General features: G+C 43.5%; 2 protein-coding genes and 1 long non-coding RNA gene across 12 annotated transcripts; 1 reads left to right on the top strand and 2 right to left on the bottom strand.

Moving 5' to 3' along the window:
* Positions 1–152: 152 nt before the first annotated feature.
* Positions 153–7,104, top strand: LOC120696518 (receptor-like protein kinase 5). Its single transcript, XM_039979452.1, has 2 exons — positions 153–2,903; positions 6,547–7,104. Exons 1-2 carry the CDS (start codon positions 194–196, stop codon positions 6,942–6,944), a joined length of 3,108 nt encoding a protein of 1,035 aa, XP_039835386.1. The 5' UTR covers positions 153–193; the 3' UTR covers positions 6,945–7,104.
* LOC120696526 lies at positions 3,390–12,078 on the bottom strand. 7 transcript variants are annotated; one of them, XR_005684210.1, is made up of 10 exons: positions 11,717–12,078; positions 11,198–11,250; positions 9,998–10,236; positions 9,782–9,910; positions 9,071–9,106; positions 8,791–8,965; positions 8,236–8,351; positions 6,102–7,927; positions 4,907–4,977; positions 3,390–3,811 (listed from the first exon to the last, which is right to left on the bottom strand). It is a non-coding gene; the product is annotated as an uncharacterized LOC120696526 (long non-coding RNA). The 7 variants fall into 7 exon arrangements; XR_005684212.1 differs by having other exon boundaries at positions 8,791–8,981; positions 10,002–10,236; positions 11,717–12,077; XR_005684211.1 differs by having other exon boundaries at positions 8,791–8,975; positions 10,002–10,236; positions 11,717–12,077.
* A 3,303-nt stretch (positions 12,079–15,381) lies between these two features.
* On the bottom strand, positions 15,382–18,817 carry LOC120696493. Of its 4 annotated transcripts, XR_005684205.1 has the most exons (7): positions 18,546–18,817; positions 18,261–18,460; positions 17,587–17,609; positions 17,305–17,355; positions 16,771–16,802; positions 16,452–16,519; positions 15,382–16,026 (listed from the first exon to the last, which is right to left on the bottom strand). XR_005684205.1 is itself a non-coding variant. In XM_039979424.1 (6 exons), the coding sequence occupies exons 1-6, from the start codon at positions 18,577–18,579 to the stop codon at positions 16,004–16,006; spliced, it is 408 nt and encodes a 135-aa protein (XP_039835358.1). In that variant the 5' UTR covers positions 18,580–18,816; the 3' UTR covers positions 15,390–16,003. The 4 variants fall into 4 exon arrangements, 3 of the variants coding, with proteins under 3 accessions (XP_039835374.1, XP_039835358.1, XP_039835366.1); XM_039979424.1 differs by lacking the exon at positions 17,587–17,609 and having other exon boundaries at positions 15,390–16,026; positions 18,546–18,816; XM_039979432.1 differs by lacking the exon at positions 17,587–17,609 and having other exon boundaries at positions 15,390–16,026; positions 18,333–18,460; positions 18,546–18,813.
* Between the last annotated feature and the right edge of the window lie 2,479 nt (positions 18,818–21,296).

Below are 21,296 nucleotides of genomic sequence, written 5' to 3'. Positions count from 1 at the left end.
ATTCTGATTCGGCACAGCCCAACGATGCCGAGTTCCCAACTCTCTTGACCATCAAGAGGGATTGGGGGCAGCCCTAGGGATTGGGGCACCAATAATTTAGTGGTGACTGTTCATCGCAAAGGCTTGACTGCTGGGTCGTTAATCCTTGTCTCATTCCTTGTGCCCCACTGACCACGTCTTTATAAGAATCTAGATGCTGAGCTACTTCATCATATCCGAGTCACAAACGAACACACACACTGACACACCCCTAACAGCGACAGAAATGGCTCACTCCTATCTCCTGCTCCTCCTCTTCCTGCTAGTGTTCCTCGCCTCCACCTCCAGCTCGCGATCCATGGCGCAGGCCACCGATCAAGAGACACTCCTAACAATCAAGAAAGACTGGGGCAGCCCATCGGCACTCAGCTCATGGAATTCCCAGAACGCTTCTTCCTACTGCAGCTGGGTAGGCGTCAGCTGCAGCAACAATGGCCAAGTGACCAAGCTGTCCTTCCTGAATCTCAACATAACCAATCCGATCCCAGCTTCCATTTGCACCCTCAAGAGCCTGTCGTACCTAGACCTTTCCTACAACAATCTCACCGGCCAGTTCCCGGCGGCGCTCTATAGCTGCTCGGGTTTGCACTACCTCGACCTGTCCAACAATCACTTCTCCGGCGCCCTCCCGGCTGACATCGACAAATTGTCGCCGGAGATGGAGCACCTCAACCTGTCGACCAATGGCTTCACCGGCAGCGTGCCGTCGGCGATCGCCGCATTCCCCAAGCTCAAGTCCCTCCTCCTTGACACAAACAGTTTCAACGGGACTTACCCGAGCTCGGCCATTGCAAAGCTCAGCGAGCTCGAGACGCTGACTCTGGCAACTAACCCCTTCGCGCCAGGTCCTATCCCTCACGAGTTCGCCAGCTTGAAGAAGCTGAAGATGCTCTGGATGTCAGAAATGAACCTGACCGGCGTCATCCCCGACGAGCTCTCGTCGCTCACTGAGCTGACGACGTTGGCTCTGTACTACAACAAGCTTGACGGTGAAATCCCGTCATGGGTTTGGAAGCTTCAGAAGCTTGAGATACTGTACCTTTACGCGAACAGCTTCACCGGTGGGATCGGGCCCGAGGTCACCGCCTTCAGCTTGCAGCAGCTCGACCTGTCGGCGAACTGGCTCACCGGACCGATACCAGAGGCCGTCGGCGAGATGAAGAACTTGACAGTGCTCTACTTGTACTACAACAACCTCACCGGGCCGATCCCTGCGAGCATCGGGCTGCTCCCGAACCTCGTGGACATCCGGCTGTTCAACAACAGGCTCTCCGGCCCCCTCCCGCCGGAGCTCGGGAAGCACTCGCCGCTCGGCAACCTTGAAGTCAGCGTCAACTTCCTCAACGGCACGGTCCCGGACACCCTCTGCCTCAACAAGAAGCTCTACGACATCGTGCTGTTCAACAATGAGTTCTCCGGCGAGCTCCCGGCGGCCCTGGCGGCGTGCGACACGCTGGACAACATCATGCTGCAGAACAACCACCTCGCCGGCGAGTTCCCGGAGGAGGTGTGGTCGGCGTTCCCCGAGCTGACCACCGTCATGATACAGAACAACAGCTTCACCGGCACACTGCCCAGCGTGATATCCTCCAACATCACACGGATCCAGATGGGGAACAACCGATTCTCCGGCGTCCTGCCGTCCTCGGCACCGGGGCTCAAGAGCTTCATGGCGGAGAACAACCGGTTCTCCATTGTACCTGCGAACATGACAAAGCTCACCAACCTCACTGATCTCAACCTTGCTGGGAACCATATTAGTGGATCCATACCAACGTCCATCGGAGCACTTGAGAGGCTCAATTACCTCAATCTCAGCAGCAACCAGATAACAGGAGCGATCCCGGCAGGAATCGGGTTGCTCCCGGCGCTCATCGTCCTCGATCTCTCCAACAACCAGCTCACCGGTGGCATCCCGGAGGACTTCAACAACAATAACAACCATTTCTCCTTCCTGAATCTCTCGTCTAATCAGCTCGCCGGAGAGGTACCAACCTCGCTGCAGGTCCCGGCGTACAACGGCAGCTTCCTTAACAACCCTGGCTTGTGCGTCGACTCAAACTCCGGCTTACCCTTACGCTCGTGCTCTGAAGGCGGAGGCCATAATTCTAGGAGAAAGATTGTGATCTCAGTTGCCATCTCGAGCTTTGCTCTCTTTGGCTTCGTTGCCGCTGGTTTTGGGTGGATCATATACTGGCGCAAGAAAGACCGGCAGGATGTTACATCGTGGAAGATGACACCATTCAGAGCTCTGAGTTTTACCGAGCAAGACATACTCAGCAACATCCGGGAGGAGAATTTGATCGGGAGAGGTGGGTCAGGAAAGGTCTACCGCATCCATCTGGGCAGCCAGAAATCAGCAGCGAAAGGCGGCAGCGACGAGGCCGGTGGCGGTGGCAACTCGTCGACGGTGGCCGTGAAGAAGATCGGGAACGCCGGGAAGGCGGACGCCAACCTCGACAAGGAGTTCGAGGCCGAGGTGGCGTCGCTGGGCGGCCTCCGGCACGGCAACATCGTCGACCTGCTGTGCTGCATCTCCGGCGACGACGCGAAGCTGCTCGTCTACGAGTACATGGAGAACGGCAGCCTGGACCGGTGGCTCCACCGGCGCCGCAAGCGCGGGCCACAGCTGGGCTGGCCGACCAGGCTGCGCATCGCCGTCGACGTCGCCAGGGGCCTCAGCTACATGCACCACGGCTTCACGAGGCCGATCATCCACCGCGACGTCAAGTGCAGCAACATCTTGCTCGACCACGGGTTTGGAGCCAAGATCGCCGACTTCGGGCTCGCCCGGATCCTCGCCAGGGCCGGCGAGTCCGAGCCGGCATCGGGCATCTGCGGGACATTCGGATACATTGCTCCAGGTACGTAGTATTTCCTCCGTCTCAAATTAATAGTCGTTTTGGTTTTTTTAATTTATAATTTTTGCTATGCATCTACATGTATATTATGTCTAGATGCATGATAAATTCTATGAATCAAGAAGGGTCTATCTATAGCCTGCTTGGGTGATTTGGGGGGCATCTACACTCGAGTGAAAAGACAAAGCAAATCACACGAATCAAAACCAAAAAGAAAACTGAGTGAAACAGAAGACTCTGTCACCCGAGTGAGGAAGCCCATCAGATCACTCGAATATAGCAGACAAACAACAACTGAGTGATTCTTGGTATAGATGACACTCAAAAACAAGATTTTGATTAAAAAAATAAATAATACAACAAAATAAGAAATATAGCCTACAACAAAATTGCACCAGAATCCACATTTTGAAAATGTGGGTCTGATCCAATAGAAGGCACAAAAAGAGCTAAAATATTTATATTTTACAGAACGGGAACCATGAAAAATTAATAAGTTTGAATAATCATAAAAGAACAAATTTAGAGTTTTAACAACTTAATATACTTCAACTTAATATACTTTAGAAGTTGAAATATCAAACTTTATAGGAACAAATAAATAGAACATTGAGATAAGATAATTTAGAGTTTTAACAGGTTAATATCCCTTACAAGTTGTATTAAAAAGAATAACAAACCAATATTAAACAAGGAGTAAAACAAAAGACAAAAGAACTTGATCTGATAACCTAGAACTTGCTCCCAAAAGACTGCACAGCAAAAGGCCTAGCTTCTTTCTTCAAGATATAGCAAAAACTTCATATCATCTTCATAACTCTTGGATGCTGGTTCACATCTTCATGAAAATGCATGTAGCCGACACAGGAAACAAGATCCCTCCTAAAAGCATTCTGCTTAAGTGCAAATAACTGGAAAAAAACAAAACATAATCAATCAGCTAATCACATTGAACTAGAATGAACAGAGATGAAACAAAAATATTATGGGGCACCCTGAGTTAAACAAAAAAAGAAATAACAAGAAGACAAAATGTACAAAATTTTCTATATGATTACAAAATTTCAAAAATCAGGGGGCACCCAGTGTAATCCCACAGATGTAAATGCAAAGATGTCAGATTACAAAATTCTCAAAAAAAATTCTACGGATTACAAAATTTCAAATATTATGGGACACCTAGTGTAATCCCACATATGCAAATGCAAAGATGCCAAATTACAAAATTCAAACAGAGCTGAAACAAAAATATTATGGGGCACCTTGACTTAAACAAAAAAAAAGAAATAACAAGAAGACAAAATGTACAAAATTTTCTATATGATTACAAAATTTCAAAAATTAGGGGGCACCCAGTGTAATCCCACATATGTAAATGCAAAGATGTCAGATTACAAAATTCTCAAAAAAATTCTATGGATTACAAAATTCCAAAAATTATGGGCACCTAGTGTAATCCCACATATGCAAATGCAAAGATGCCAAATTACAAAATTCTCAAATATTTTTTATGTATTACAAAATTTCAGAAATTAGGTGCACACTGTGTAATCCCACAAATGCAAATGCAAACTGTCAGATTATACAAAGTTCTCAAAATATTTCTATGGAATACATAATTTCAGAAATTATGGGGCACATTGTATAATCCCACAAATGCAAATGCAAACTTTCAGATTATACAAATGTCAGATTCTACAAAATTACACCCGCTACATGTGTAACTTACAGTATAATATCCACTGTAATTTTATAAGAAAAGCACTGTCAATATAATTAAAAGTGATGGTAACTTACAGTTCATACAAGACACACGTAAACATTCACAGAAAGCTGTCAATACAAATTGCAACTTACAGTTCAGAGAGGGCACACATAAACATCAATACAGGAATCATCCCAAGAGGAATTTAATTTAATAATACAACATGAATACATATACCTAAACATCAAGCTAACTATTAGGAATATAAGAGAACATGCATGGAAAGGCAAAATCACAATACCTTTTCGAGGCCTCCCATACTTCAAATTTTGCCCTGGTTTGGTCACAGCGAACTCCTTTTGCTTGAATCAACTGATGAAATAAATGAATTAGATTAATACAATATGACTAACAAATTGCTTGAACATGAAAAAGGTATTTCAGATAATTCCATAGTTCTCAAAAGTACAAAAGTAAATCAATGCACCAGAACCAATCAAATTTATATGGTTCTCAAAGGTACAAAAGTAAATATATGCAATAGAATCAGTCAAATCAGGAAGCAGAGGTTACTGCATCTAAAATCAAGTCAACCACTACAATTACAATGACCTAACATTGAAATGACAGTGTAATGAACACTGTAAATAAGACTTAGGACCACTGTCAGTAACTTAAAAAATATTTTAGTACCGAAGGAAATTGAATTAGTTAGTGACAGAATGCACATTAAAATGAAATAAACAGAAAAACATGGATGCTTTGAATCAGGTACATATAGTAGCTAAAGAAGATTCAGCAAAGCAACGCACTGATATTAGTGCTATGGTCACATATTAATATAGATTATATTAGCAACAAACAGGAATACCCGATAGGTACATTAAAAGCGGTCTGGGAATTCACCAAATGGAGAGCTGGCCCACATGTCATAGATACAACCAAATAGAATGGCGGCGATAGAGCCTGACGAAATAGTAACGAGAGGCGCGGGCGCCGACGCGAGCAGCAGCACCACCACCACGCCCCCCGGCACCGCTCCCTCCCAAGCGCCACCTCGTCCTCGGCCTCGGTGGCTGGATGCGCGGCCTCCGACGTGGGCCGCCATGCGCGCTCCAGCGGAGAGAGAGAGAGAGAGCAGAGAACACATAACACACGCATGCAGCTTAGACGCCAATGAAATCGATTGAGAGAGGGCGAGATGCAGGCTAGCTATTCAGAGGACAACAGCTAGAGCTGGTCGTGGCCGAGCACAATGGAATCCCAATCCCCAAACGCAGCAACAGTTGGGGAGGAACCCACGCCCACGCCATGCCTGCAGAGAGAGAGAGAGAGAAGGGTCCAATCCAAGGGGAGGGGCCGGATCAGATGCATGCGCCGGCCGCCTGCTGGGATCTCTCCTATCCCGCAGCAACGCCTCAGCAGATCAAATCAACAACAAAAACCACAAACAAGGGAGCAAATCGAAAAGAAATCAGGGAGGAGACGACAACAACCTGAAAATCGCCTCACCTTGCTGAGCTAGGAAGGGAGCGGAGCTCACAAGGGAGAAGAAAACGAAATGGAACTGAAAAGAAGAATGGGGATAGAGCAGCTAGAAATATCAGGTGGCAGACGAAAGGATCAAAAAAAAATAAGGCTGACAACATGGGCCCGCAGATCACTGAGATAAATGGCACCAAAACAAACAAAGGGCGCAGATTGGATTAAAATGAGATCGGACTGCACAGCAAATCAAGTGAGAAAAGTCTTCAAATCACCTGAGTGACAGATAGCTTTTCCTATCAAGAAAAGTGAAAACGACTAATAATTTAAAATAGAAGGGTGTAGCATCTTGCCGGCCGGCAAGACGACCTTGAAAAGTTTTCCATGTGTGAACCGTGAGCTCCTAACGACTCGTCTGACCTTGAGCCGTACGTGTTCGTGTGTTTTGGCTCGCAGAGTACGTGAGCAGGGCCAAGGTGAGCGAGAAGGTGGACGTGTACAGCTTCGGCGTCGTGCTGCTGGAGCTCGCCACCGGGCGGGGGGCGCAGGACGGCGGCACGGAGTCCGGCAGCTGCCTGGCGAAGTGGGCGTCGAAGCGGTACAAGAGCGGCGAGCCGGGCGCGGGGGACCTGGTCGACGGTGAGATCCAGGACCCGGCCTGCCTCGACGACATGGTGGCCGTGTTGGAGCTCGGGGTGGCCTGCACCGGCGAGGACCCGTCGTCGAGGCCGCCGATGAGCGAGGTCCTCCGTCGGCTCCTCCAGTGTGGCCGGAGCCAGATGGCCGTTGACGTTGACGACGACTACTCTGCCAAAGACGTGTGCGGCGTTGATTCTTTGGAGAATATGGTATGACGTGGGGCTAGGTACAGTAGCAGTCTTGCCTAAAAAAAAAAAAGAGGGTACAGTAGCAGTCAGGCGCTTCCCATGGTGATCACGGTGAGTAATAGCAAATCACAGTGAAACATTGCTTGAAACAAACACATGACAAAATTATCCTGATGATATTTGGAAATTCATAGGATGCAGAACATGCAGAACGTAGTCTGTAGGCGCTTCCCATGGTTCAGATAACTAGCCTCTCAACACGCGCTTCTCGCCGGGCTAATTAAAATTAATATAAAAATAAAACTTATAAGCTAATAATTATAATTATTTATAGAACCCAGCTAACGTAAATTATCATAGCATCCTTTCAGCATGTATTCATCTTGAAATTTGGTTTTTGTCTGCTTTCTATTTTTGGATGACGTGCCCAACAAAAAAATCCTAAATAAATATGCAGACCTCAATTTTACTCTCCAATAAGTAGATCTTTGAAAAACAATAAGCAAATTAGAACATATACAAATGCATTTTCACCCATCTAAATTTTAATCCCCAAAATTTTCAGACCTACAAAACCTATTGATTTGCCCACAGTTTTCACTGCTAGAAAGCATGACTATCAAAAAACCAGAAAAATAGTATGGGCCAAATTTGTTCAGAAATTGCTTAGGATTCATCATACAATAAATGACCCAGAACTGCAAGATTAGGGACCTATGAGTTTTGTTTCCTAGTTTCAGCACAAGGACTACATGATCGGAGGCTAGCAACTTTTCAGTTGTGCTGCCCTAACTATTTGGAATGTACAATCTCAAGATGACTACATGCTGAAAGGATGCTATGATAAAGATCCTAGCAATGACTTCCTCAAACATGCAACCCTACTTATTTACAACATTTTATCCCATGCATCTTCGAAAACTGCACATGCAAAACAAAATACTCCTAGAGATGAATGAACACATCATATTTTTCTTCCAATTACATAGTGTAGTATTTCCATTCATGGCCTGCAAAAATACAGCGGGGGAGAAGAATAATCAGAGAGCTTGTAGAGCATAATTGGAGGAAAGAAGTTGTATCAGGCCAGAGAACAGCTCAAGTGGTGTATTTGTATAGAAAACTGAAAAGCAACTCCACAATGAATGAACAACATTTTGCTGAACCTTATATTTTGGTGATACTTCGCTTGTACAACACATTAAACATTTTTGCTAGAAGTTGTAGGCATATTGTAATGAACTCAAGCAATTTAAAACATATGAGCAGGCAAATTAGAAAACATATACGAGAGTGGAAACAAGATCCATGCACTAACCGAGGTTTGTACGCATAAAAATTCACTGTATTTTCCCATGGACGATAGGGGCAGAAACTCAATACATGATCCGCACAGCTTTAATCCCCCTCTCTTCCTCCTCTCCTACTGGATAGCTGGAATATAGTTAGAATAAAAATGATTTGATTACATGTAGTATAGCCGAAAAAAACAGTGATGCATAAGAGATAATTGCCTAAGGACTTGCATTATTCTACCTTGTTACGAACACATTATTGCTTGGATGGTAAATAAACAAGGAAAACTTAGAGAACATGTTGTGAGTTTGCCTTGTTCTTAACACATTAGTGCCTAAATACATGCATTGAGTAGCACATATGAGAAATCAGAAGAATTGCCCAAAAAGCCTTGTTTTTATCATATTATTGCCTAGATAAATACATTGAGTTGCGTGTATGAAATCAAAAGAATTCCCTAGAAAAATCAGAACATTTTGTTCTGCATCAATTACTTGCATTCACATAGCAATCCACGAGCAGCATGGTCTTTTCGTGAAAAAATCGATCGAATGATTGGGGACCGATTGATCCTGACCTGGATCCCGTCAAACGCAGTGGTGGACGGTTCGCAGCCACAGCCTCCTTGGCGCCATCCCCGAGCGCGGGGTCCTCAGGAGGGAGCATGGCCGCGAGCGTGCCGAGCGCGAGCGCCACCTGCTCTGTCTGAATCTGCAGTGCCCACGCCCCGTAGGAACCTGCTCCATCGGGATCTGCATTTGCCTTATTCTTATCACATTGGATTAGAACTGCAAAAAAGTACTCAAATATGTGTTCTCCAATTGCTAAATAAATTTGCTTCTAACTACTCAAAATACCTTCCAGTCTGGATTCATGTTCAATACTCTGGTCGCCTGCAGTGTAATGGAAAAAAAACACAAACAAATCAGAGAAAATTTAACTATGCAAGTAATGGAGGTTAAAAAAACATTCCCTAATTAGTAGGCTGAAGAATTATCGCTTGTCTTAGCATTGCTAGTAGTTATATCAACTATTTACTGAAGGCAGCCATAATTGTAAGATACTCAAATAAAATTACTCAATGAAAAATATTCTTATGCCTAGATAGAACTATATTATTGCTTATTGAGAACCAATATTATTGCCTTTATAGGACAATTTTTTGGGGAATCAACATTATTGCCTAAATTTCTTCAATTACCTATTATTGTCTGCATAGGATAATATTATTACCTAATTCCTCCTACACTATTGCCTAATTTAGAACCAAGTTATTGCCTAATTAAAAATGCAACGGAAAGATCTTCATTGCTGTTCTATTTTTCTAATAAAAAGTCAAGCTGCAGGCGCCTGCATCTACAGAAAATACTAGTAAAAGCTACTGGATAGGTCAAATGAGCTGAACAAAAAGCACATAAGCTTAAATTCATTATGATGAATAAACTAAATAACTATTCAATTCACGGCCAAAAGCAAGCAAGCCATGATAAAAAAAATGTAACCAGCAGTTGCATCACTATAGCATGAAAATGACATCTGAAACATTGCTGGATTGTTGAACTACTTACCTATCCAAGCTGATGACAGGCGCTATTGCTGCTGGAGCGGCAGCAAAACAATCACTGCTGCTGTTGTGCCAATCCAATTAAAGAAGAGGTGATGAGCTCATTTTATTCCTGGGATTCCCCACGTTCTTCCTGCACGCAAACACCCAAACACCATGGAGCAAACCCATCAAAATTACCAAATAACTCCCCAAAATTTATCTCCGTGAGCTTGCGTACAAACCAACTAGCATGAGCGTGAAGCAACACAGCATGCTCGAGCCCAAGGGGCGGACGATGGGCGGCGGTTGAACGACGACTTGAAGCAGAGGTCGTTATCGTCATAGAAGTCGTAATCCACGGCCCTGTCCGTTTTGGCGAGATACTTCTTGACCTTGCCTGTGCCCGAGCCTCAAGTTCCTCTCTGATTTGGTGAATCGATCACCAAATCATCCCTCAGTTGCATTGTCAGGCAACATCTGCACCAAAGAACCTTAAAATCAATCATTTTAGAATTTCACAACCTACTAGTATTTTTTTCTCTACAATTTTCATTTCTGCAATGTAAATATATTGTACTAAAAAAATAAGATCAAGCTAAATAACTAGGGAATTATGAACTCCTAGGATTACTGAAATAACATTAGCTCCCTCCTACTTAAAACTTGATTTTTGCTTTGCTGCACGTGAAAAGAAATGAATAGAAAAGTAGACCACCATAGTTGAATAAACAAATTACATGGTGATGACACAAATAGAATTGCTTAGTTTAAATTACATACACTAAAGTAGACTATCCTAGTTACATTACCAAAACTGCCTAGTAGCTCATATAAGAATTGTTTCTAAATTAGATGCAAAATTGCTCATATAAGAACTGATCAAAAATGCACCTCTGATACCCTGAAAGCATCAGCTAAGAAATGTTAAAAAAGGTAGAACTTATTTTGAACATTGATAATGCAAGTATCGGCTAATAAGAAATGCATTTATGAAAAGAAACCATATCACTGAATGTAAATTTGTTTCTTATAACCTGTTTTCATTTCCATCCTAATTTATTAACTCGTTAGCAGGAAACTGGCGAATATGATATCTGGTTTGCCTATTCTGCTGCTCACCCTTATATGAATAATTTAGATTGATTTCTATGTAAACATTTTACCAATCTAGACATGCCACATGTCCTTTTGTTGTTTAAAAAATCGTAATAGTAACTAATGCAGATTGTCAATTTGGTCTGAAAACATTTTATTTGTCAGTTCTCAATGGACTAACTGAAAAGATCAAAACAGACACCTATGTGCGTCATCAAATTCTAATTAGCTGACAAAAATCAAACGTAAAAAAATATGCTAACAAGCTAAGCATGCTGACAAGCTGCAAAAATAGCTAGGATTAAAAGAAGTGATCAAAGGCGCTTGGGGCTGCTTGACTAACCTTTGTTGGGGGCATCGTGTGTATCCCTTTCCTTTGTGGATCAGATTCAAATCCTGGAGAGGAGAGCAAAACTGAGATACACAAAATGTGGATCAAAAATCCATAATCTAGTAGCAAAACAACATAGGGGGAGGGGGAAGGGGGATTGAAATCAGGGGAAATACAGTAAAATCGAAATACACCAATGGATTTGATAATTCATGGCTATGAACCTGCGCTTCCACCCCACTAAATCCTAGATCATGGATGCAAAATCGAAATCATGGGTTGATGAGAGCAACTAATCTGCTTAAAAATCGCGCGAAAAAATGGAGGAAAACAGAGGGGAGCAGAGGGGGAAGGGGGACAAATCTCGCGCACGACACCCCCTAATCTATGCTTCCAGCCCAGATCCCCCACCACGACACCCCCTAACCTGTGCTTCGAGCCCACATCTCCCACCCTCGCATGAATCCAAATGCAGAAAACAAACTACGGAATGCAGAAATCAGATGAGAACGTGGAGATGCATAAACTCACCAGGTTTGATTGCAGTTTCCAGTACCCCTCCCCAACAATCCATGGATGCCTCGCCAGATTCCAGAAGCCCACACCTATAACCTCCACCAAAAACAAAATGAAAAATGATAAAAATTGGACGCATGAATGGCTTTGAGCGCGCTCCAAGCAGTAGGGATTAGCTCATCTGGGTGCCGATTTAGGCTCCCCGCTCACTCCCTCGAATCTTCCTTCGCTGCAGCTCCAGAATTTGCGCGGCGAATGCGAGAAATCGCCAGTGGGGATGAGAGGAGAGAGGAAAACCCTACAGAGAGAGAAGAGGAAATGAAGACTTGAAGAGGCACTCGACCAGGTGTGGGCCCGGTCAATAGTTGCACATGGGGCACGCGCGGCGCGCCGTTTGATACAGCTGGGACGATGGATGGAGTTCGGCCGCGCGACCGAACAAAAATACCGCTGGTTGTAATAGTCTTTATCTTATTTATATCGTGTCTTTTTTCGTCAATTAAATATTCTAACATATATTCTAAAACATATATTTATCACGATCTATTTACAATAAATTTCATTTTACATTACAACACCTCCACGTGTGCTTGATTATATTTAATTGAATCATTTATTTGTGAAATGATATTATTTCTTCAATCATACGTGAAAACATAGTGACACATATTGCTCGACCGCAGGTTCAGAGCCATGATCGCCAACTTCTGGCTTGCCTGGATCCTCACCAGGACCGACAAATCCAAGCCGGCATCGGGTAACCGGGGGACATTCGGATATATTGCTCCAGGTAGTAGAATCTTGCAGAATGTGAAAAATGATTATATAACCCCATGACGTATCTATGGTTAGTCACGTAACCCTCTCAACTACAAAACAAATATTTAACCCCTCACCTTTGCCAAAACGGATTAAATAACTATACAAGTGGTTTTGCTGATGTGGATCGGTTAACGTATGGGACCCACTTGTAAATCCGGTCTCTTTCTCTCTTTGACTGCCCGGCACAAGTTCAAAGCCAAAATACAACGGCTTTGACCGGTGATTCCCCCCAGAACCACCAGGACACTCAGACAGACAACCTGCACCCAAGCTAATATCTGATTTTGTAGTTGATGGAGTTATGTAGCTGACCATAGATACGTAAGGGGTTGGTTATATGGACTTTTTCTGCAGAACGTTGGTGAAAGTTTTTTTTTGAAACAAAAAAAGTTTTTTTTGATGAAAAGTTTTCTATGTGTGAGCCGTGAGTTCCTTACAACTCACCGGACTTTGAGCCGCACGTGTTCTCGTGTTTTGGCTCGCAGACTACGTGAACAGGGCCAAGGTGAGGGAGAAGGGGACATGTACAGCTTCGGCATCGTGCTGCTAGAGCTCGCAACCAGCACGGGTGCGTAGGCACAGAGTCCGGCAGCTACCTCGCAATCAGTGGCGGATCCAGGTCACAGCCATAGGGGGGCTGAAGTCTTTTTCTTCCTCCTCCTCTTCTTCTTCTTCTCCCTTCACTTTCTCCTCCTCTAGCTCCCCTTGTTTCAATGGAGGTTGCAGCCCGTAGGGGGGCTGGAGCCCCCCCCAGCCCCCCCTATGGATCCGCCACTGCTCGCAATGTGGGCGTCCAAGCTGTACAGGAGCGGTGAGCCGGGCCCCGGGGACCTGATCGACGGTGAGATCCTGGACCGTACTCGGCCTGCCTGGATGACAAGGTGGCCATGTTGCTTGGAGATGGAGTTCGAGGTGGCCTGCAACCCGTTGTCACGGCCGGCCTGGGCCTGTGCCAATGGAGCGACCGCATGGGGTCTCTAAAAGTTGGAGGCGTTGAAAAATTGCAATACTAATAGGTCTGTCAAGTCACAAGTGTTAAAGTTTCAGTTGCTAATTTACATAGAGAGTAGGTTTGATAGAGAGAAAAACCACCAGTCGGCAACTTCTTAACCATCTACCTGGCTGCTCACCTAGGTACGTCCTTACTTCTTCGTGAGACGCCACCCCAATCTGCAGATCATCCGATTCGTCATCTACTTGTCATGTCTGATTGCTAATTTGACTATTTTTTTTATATTTTTATAGTAAATGAGACCTCTATTTTTTGTTCCACACTAGACCACCAAAAAAGCCAGGGTCAGCCCTGCCCCTCGTCGAGAGTGAGGTCCTCCGCCGGCTCCTCCGGTGTGCCCAGCGGAGCCAGGCCGCCGTCAACGACGACGGCAACCACTGTGCCAAAGACATGTGCGGCGTCGATTCTTTGGAGGGCATGGTGTAGCGTGGCCTTGTAAGGTACTCCATCCGTTCCAAATTATAAGACATCCCAAGAATTTTGCAGAGTCAAAATAATCTCAAGTTTGACTAAGATTATAGAGAGAAATATAAAGATTTATGATATCAAATTGATGTACTATGAAAATATAACTAACAAAAAAATTAATGGTACTTAGTTTATATAATAAATATTATTATTCTATTATATAAATTTGATCAAATATAAAATTTTTTGACTCTCTAAGATTGTTGGAATGTCTTATAATTTGAAACGGAGGGAGTAAAACACAGTAGATTGTTGGAATGGCACTTGCAAATTGCAGTCGCTATCACGATGTGCCATGCTGATTCTCAGCTGCATCTCGCTCTGTATCGAAGTGAGTGGTGGGGCTGTGGGAACCTGCAAGTGCAAAGCGATGGTGCTTCTTCCATTGGTTCCGCGTAGTTGTCCCGTGTGGCCGGCCCGTGTGGTTATGCCGGGAGGTTAGCCCACTTTTTATGCCGGCCCAGCCCGTTTGCAGACCCGTATGGCATTTTTGTTAACTGAACTCATAGTTAAATTTGTTAAGAAACTCTGATTAGGGTTATTTGGCTTAATACCGAAGGTGCCCCTGGAGGGCCCAAGTTTATAAATAGTATCCTATTATGCTCTATTGATGACTAATGAGAATATCTTCTATCTACATACATATCTCTCATGTGCTTGCTGTTGTGGTTTGGGACGAGATACAGGATCCAATCTACAATCTCTCAATGCCTCTTTCTGGAATTGGAAACAGGGAAAACAGATCAGGCGATCCGTGAATAGGCCATGTTTCAACATGTTATCAACAGCTCTGCCGCCGAGTGAATAGTTTCGACTTCCTCTTGGATCAATCTGGTTTCAGTTTTTCTATACTAATGCAGATTTTTTTTCTTGGTGGATGCGCCAGCGCCGCCATCGGTACGAGAACGCACACCTCAACGCGAGGACATGGTAGCGCGTGTCGCCGCCGGCCTCCCGCGTGTAGATCGGCGCAACAAATCCCATCGACAATGCTGCTGCCGACCTTGGCGTCATCGTGGGGTCGTCTCCAAGCAGCTGAATTCATACGCAACCTGGGATCGTGGTATCACTACGTGAAAAAGCTAAATTGGTAACGGGCATAGATTGCTATTGGTAACGGGCATAGCGCCCGTTACCCTTTTGGCGTTACAAATGACCAATCATCAGTAACAGGCATTTTGCCGTTATCAATAACAATCACTGGTAACGAGCAATAAATAAATACCCGTTACCAATAACATAATATCAATAACAGACATCAATTACACCCGTTACTGATAACAGAATATTGGTAACGGGCATCAGTTGCGCCCATTACCGATGACAGTAAACAGTAACGTGCATTTTCCTAATGCCCGTTACCAATGTGGAATTAAAAAACAAAAAAAATCAAAATACATTCTATACTTTTATTTTATACATGCATACATATAGTTACATCCATACACTCAGATCACAGTCACCTCTAATGAGTATATAGTTACATTCACGCACTACCGCAACCTCTAATGGAAAAAAGAAAAAAGATAGCTGCATTCACAAGTAGTTGTACATGACCGGAGGCCCAATTTGACTAAAATTGAAGTAAAGGCATACTAAAATTGATCTACATCACAAAAAATACTAAATGCAAATGCCTCAGCCAAGGTTTTAAAAAACGCTAGACGCTAGGCGAAGGCTTGCCTATGGTTTAAAGTTTTTTGTGATTAAACGTAGATTGAACATGATTAAACATGTGTTGTGATTAAATGACACTGTGATTAAATGCAACGCTTGGCCACCGTTCAGCATTTAATCAAGATTAAACGACGTTTAAAAACGTTTTTTAAAACACTGGCCTCAGCTCAAGTATTGTATGAAAAAAAATAAGCATCACTGCAAATATATAGTTCATTGCAATGCACATATGTAATGAGTAGAAGACCCGAGATTCCCCCGTAGTTAACATCAACAAATGCCCATCCTCAGATTGTTCAGTACTGCACATTAAGATCCAGGACTCATCCTTTATATGTAGGTCCACCTAAACATTGAAGTGGTATAAAGAAATTACAAGAATGCTAGGAAAAGGCTTAACACACAGATAGTCAGATACCTCACCCAGACAAAGAAAAAGACTGAAGTAACAGGCAAACAATTGTCACTGTTATATACTGAAATACAATTTGCACATGGAATCCAACATTCATTTTCCTAATAATAACAAAGGTAATCTGATCCAGCCCAACCAAGCTAAGGCAACCACAAGCGTGCTTAAGAAAAAAAAATGATATAGCATCCTTCTCCATGCACAAAATGCAAGCCTGATTAAAGAAGCAGAATCGCCATTTCACAACTAGAATTAACTAAGTACAATATTGTGAATGGAACTTTAGGTGTTAATCTAGCAGAAAATTTTATCCTAAACCTCAACTCTACTCTAAGAGAATTAGATGAGGGAAATCATACCTGGAGGCAAGGTTGTAGCAAGGCGATCCTCCCTCTGAAGCTGCAGCTTGGGTACTACTAGTATTGGACTGTGTTAAAAGATAAAAAAAGACATCAGCATGGTAGATATTCACAAACAAGGAAATTGAACTTTGAACACGACAATGATATGATTGCTTTCATTTGATTCTTCTTTTACTTCTGCAGTTGGCTTCTGAAGCCATCAATACATGGCATTTGAACTAATTCCAGCATTAAAATTTTAAGTCAAAAGAAGAGATTTCTAGTAAACTGATGGGATGGCAAAGAAGCAAATCATGAGATGGGTAGAAATGCTTACCAGAAATAGAAAATATGATGAATATTAGCTCCCTGTGAACAAATCAAAATGAATTATGGTCAGATCCTACAAAATGAAGCTTAGCTTTCACTTAGCTTATTGTATTGTACACATAAATTGCTATAATAGAGAAAAGTAATTGGGAGTCGTCATATAGTAGTTGTAACAAACAGATTTGTTAAAGTGGAGCTGAGGAAAATTACTAAGCAACGTATGCTATGCAAACCACCTTCGTATGCAAACTATGGAAACTCCAATCTGGACCACCGAATCAAGATCCAAGGGGGGGCGCAGGGGGAGTGGGAGAGGGGATTTGCAAAAGTGTGATTAACTAATCCAAGGGCAGGCGGTTAATTTTACCCCCCTCCTCATGCCCCTTGGATCTTGATCCGGTGGTCCAGATTGGAGTTTACATAGTTTGCATATGAAGGTGGTTTGCATAGCATACGTTGCCAAATTACTAACGGAGGGGCAAAAAAAATGTATGTGAAAAAAGGAGCTGCTAGGCATGGGAGATGTGTGCAATGGGCTTACCATGATTGAGTAGCCAATGAGACTATTCAGCACGTCGAATTTGTGAGCACCCTACACAAATAAATGGATCACAAAAGATGAGATCAGGGCAAACGAGTTGCAGGCTAGTAGCAGAGCATATTATATTTCAGCAAAGTAAAACAGCTATGAAAAATGAAAAATGTTGTGAAAAAATGTATAATTTTGGAGAAAGTGTAATCTAGCAAATGAATTCACAAAGTCAATTTTCATTTTGCTTCCTTCCTCAGGCCTCAGCTTTACACATCAGAAATAAACAGGCACCTGGATTAGCATAGGACTCCACCCTGCACGTATGCAAGTTTCAGGAATCACAAGTTCCATGAACCAGGAAATCCAAGATTGAAAGTAGTACTAATTTTCCATAATTTCCATAAGAATTGAATGAAATCTGACAGTTACATAGAACAAAATTGCTGCCTTAAAGTAGCAAATGGCCAAAGTACCAAATTAATCCACATGTAATTTGAGAAGTCAGCACCAATTGAGGAGAAACTTATCCAGCATCGGCTGAGATGGTTTGGACATGTCCAACGAAGGCCTCCTGAGGCACCGGTGCGTAGTGGGGTTCTTGAGCGGGTCAATAATGTAAAGAGGGGTAGAGGTAGACCTAAACTGACGTGGGATGAGTCGGTTAAGAGAGACCTTAAGGATTGGAATATCTCTAGAGAGATAGCTTTGGATAGGAGCGCTTGGAGACTAGCTATCAATGTGCCTGAACCTTGAACTTATTTCTTTCGGGTTTCATCTCTAGCCTACCCCAACTTGCTTGGGAAAAAAAAGGCTATGCTGTTGTTGTTGTTGTAGTAATTTGAGAAGTCAAGGTTAAGAATCAAGAGACATACTCTAGAATGTACAGAATAGAATAGAAATCAAGGTTCATGGCCGTCAAATTAAATCACCAGTAACAGATAAATAGAGCATAAGGAGTTCAGTACCAATAATGGAGCTTCACAATTGGTCAATCGCAACCATGAACTGTAAGCTGCTGGTTCAGGGAGGAGACCGACCTGTAGAAGCTCTCGAAGGCACCGACGAGGATGACGCAAAAGGCACTGGTGGCACAGGGCAGTCGGCGGGGAATGGGGCAGCTGCCGGAGTGGATGGGCTCGACGAGACGGTGGAGCGCGGCAGGGATCTGCGAGCAGAGTGTGATAATGGGGGCAAGGAAGACGCCGACAAAGAGAGAGCCATGGAGCAACTGTAAGCTAGCGACGGGCTACCTTCGTGGCTGGTCACCGGCGGAGAACCTAGCATCGTCTCCGTGAGCGCCCGCTGCCGCCGCCGCTGCTCGGAAGGGAGATGCGACGCAGTGGATCGAACCGCCTGACCCCTAGGTTAGAGTCAGTCCGATCCATCGAAGGAGAACAAAGGACCGGCGAGGACGAGCAGCCAGGTGATGCGCGTCGCTGCCGGAGGGGGCGGTCGAAGGCGGGGGAGGGGGAGGCCGGCGGAGGCAGAGGCGAGGGGGGCGAGGGTCGCGGCGGCGGAGCTGAGGCCCTGTTTGGTTAAGCTGTAGTACTACGTACTACTAGCACACATTTCCCGAGAAAAAAATCTTCAATGCATGGAGTACTAAATAAAATATAAAATTTATTTGTAAAACCTTTTCACGGATGGGTGTAACTTTTCACGACGAATCTAATGATAGTAATTAATTGATGATTGGCTACAGTGATGCTACAGTAACCATCCTCGAATCGTGCGGTCAAAGATCTCATTAGGTTCGTCTCGCGAAGTAGAACACGGCTGTGGAATTAGTTTTGTAAATTGCCTTTATTTAGTACCCCTAATTATTGGTCAAAATTTTTGTGCTACTTGTGGTAGGACAAACCAAACAGGGCCTGAGAGGGAGAGGATAGGGTGAGTCTGCGAGAGGAAGAGGGAGGGGATGGGGCGGACGCGAGTGGGGGATGTGGGCGGACGCGAGAGGTAATAAGTTAACGCGATTGAAATAAAAATTCGGGTCCGGAATCAGCTGGGTAACAGACATTTCGTGGTCCGTTACCACAAATATTAAAATATAACGGGTGTTAATTAACACGCATTACTAATTAAGATTGGGCTGTGGTTTAGAGGCCCGTTACCACAAATAATAACGTCTGTTACTTTTAATATTTTTGGATGCAAGCCACGTAAGCCCTTTACTAATATCGTGTTATATAATTGAGGTTTTCACATAGTATATGTCGTGCGCAAACTAATTGATCTATTGTTTATCTTTGCTAGAATATTAGTAGACCGATGGCACGTGAACAAATTTAGGCCATGTTTATTCCCACTCCGTAAACGCAAAAAAACCGTAAACGCAAAAAAGTATAAAGAAATCTTGCTAATTTGAAGTACTAAATGAAGTCTATTTACAAAACTTTTTGCATGGTTGGGCTGTAAATCGCGAGACGAATCTAATGAGACTACTTAATCCATTATTTGCAACAGTGATGCTACAGTAACAATTCGCTAATTATTGATTAATCATGGATTAATTAGCATCATTAGATTCGTCTCGCGATTTACAACTCATTCATGCAAAAATTTTATAAATAGACTTCATTTACTACTTCAAATTAGAAAGATTTCGATGAAATTTTTTTTTTGCCTTTACAGGGCTCACGAACTAAACACGGCTTTAGTTGTGTTTTGTCTTCCTATCTTGTTCCCGCTGGTTAATGGAGGGAGGCAAACATCTACTCATGGGTGCAGCCCTCTCGAATTCAGAGAATGGACGCCGTGTTCAGGCCATTGCATGCAATTGTACGGCCTGATGCCGTGTCTGTGCAAATCGCGCCCGCAGTCGCTAGCGCTCACTCGCCACGGCCCGCGCTCGTTGCGCCGCCTTGGCTCTCGCCAGTCACGCGATCGAGCAGTCGTGGGCTCCGGTCGTTCGCCGTGACTGCCCGCGGCCGGCCATGCGCTCGTGCGTGCCGCCGCAGCTTTCGGCCTGTTCGGCTGCGCGTGTTTTGGCTGGGCTGGAGCCAGCCAGCGCTGGTTCCGTTGCCGTCCTCCCTCCCCAGCCGAACGGGACGTTTATCGATCCGTCTCGCACTTACCGCCTGTAGCGGCTACATGTCCTGCAGATGTGACGGTCGCCCACACGCAATGCATATCCGCCGCCACTCTCGATGCTCGACGGCCTCGCGCACCCGAAGTGCCACTCGAGATCGCGCGCGTTAGCACGCAGAGAGTAAGGATGGAATCGTATCGGATACGTATGGAATCGAATAGCATTTTTACTATATTTTAACTCGGATACGGAAACGAATTCGGATGTTGTCGGATGCAATGCAAAACGGATGTCTCGAATTCGGATACGGATTCGAATATTTACTTGATTTGGAATATAGTTATATTCGTTTGTTTTATTCATTATAAACATATTTCGAAGTCATTATACAATAAGAATTAAAGTATGTAACCGTTGTAGTTAAGAAAAAGACATCTCATCAAAATATATTTATTCATAAATATTTAAATAGTTAATAATATAAAGATATAAAATCAAATGAATAAATATTTCAATGGAAATATCAATAGTTATAAAGAATAAATGGAATAAAGTATATTTATAATTTTATCAATAAGTGGATAAACCAAAGTAAATTAAAATCAATACGATTATCCATATCAAAATATAGTTAATTAAATTGAAATTAATTAAACTTAATCTTTATATATCATTAGTAATATAAAACCTAGTAGCACATGTCATTTATTCATGATCACTCTTAAATAGTTCCCCTAAATACATTATTATTAATACTAAGACTAATATATCACTAATCATTAGTTATATATATAATTTTTAATAGTTTCCTATGTGCTCATTCTTATTCGAATACGGATGTTGCGGATATTATCGAATACGGATGTGGAATCGGATAGAGAAAAATGAGGAAAAATAAATACGGATATATCCACTTTAGTACCACATTACAATCGGATACGGATATCCATATTAGATGCGGATACGAATA

Source organism: Panicum virgatum, chromosome 1K (genome assembly GCF_016808335.1).
Source record: "Panicum virgatum strain AP13 chromosome 1K, P.virgatum_v5, whole genome shotgun sequence".
Classification (NCBI taxonomy): Eukaryota; Viridiplantae; Streptophyta; class Magnoliopsida; order Poales; family Poaceae; genus Panicum; species Panicum virgatum.
This window is presented reverse-complemented; position numbering and strand designations above follow the sequence as displayed.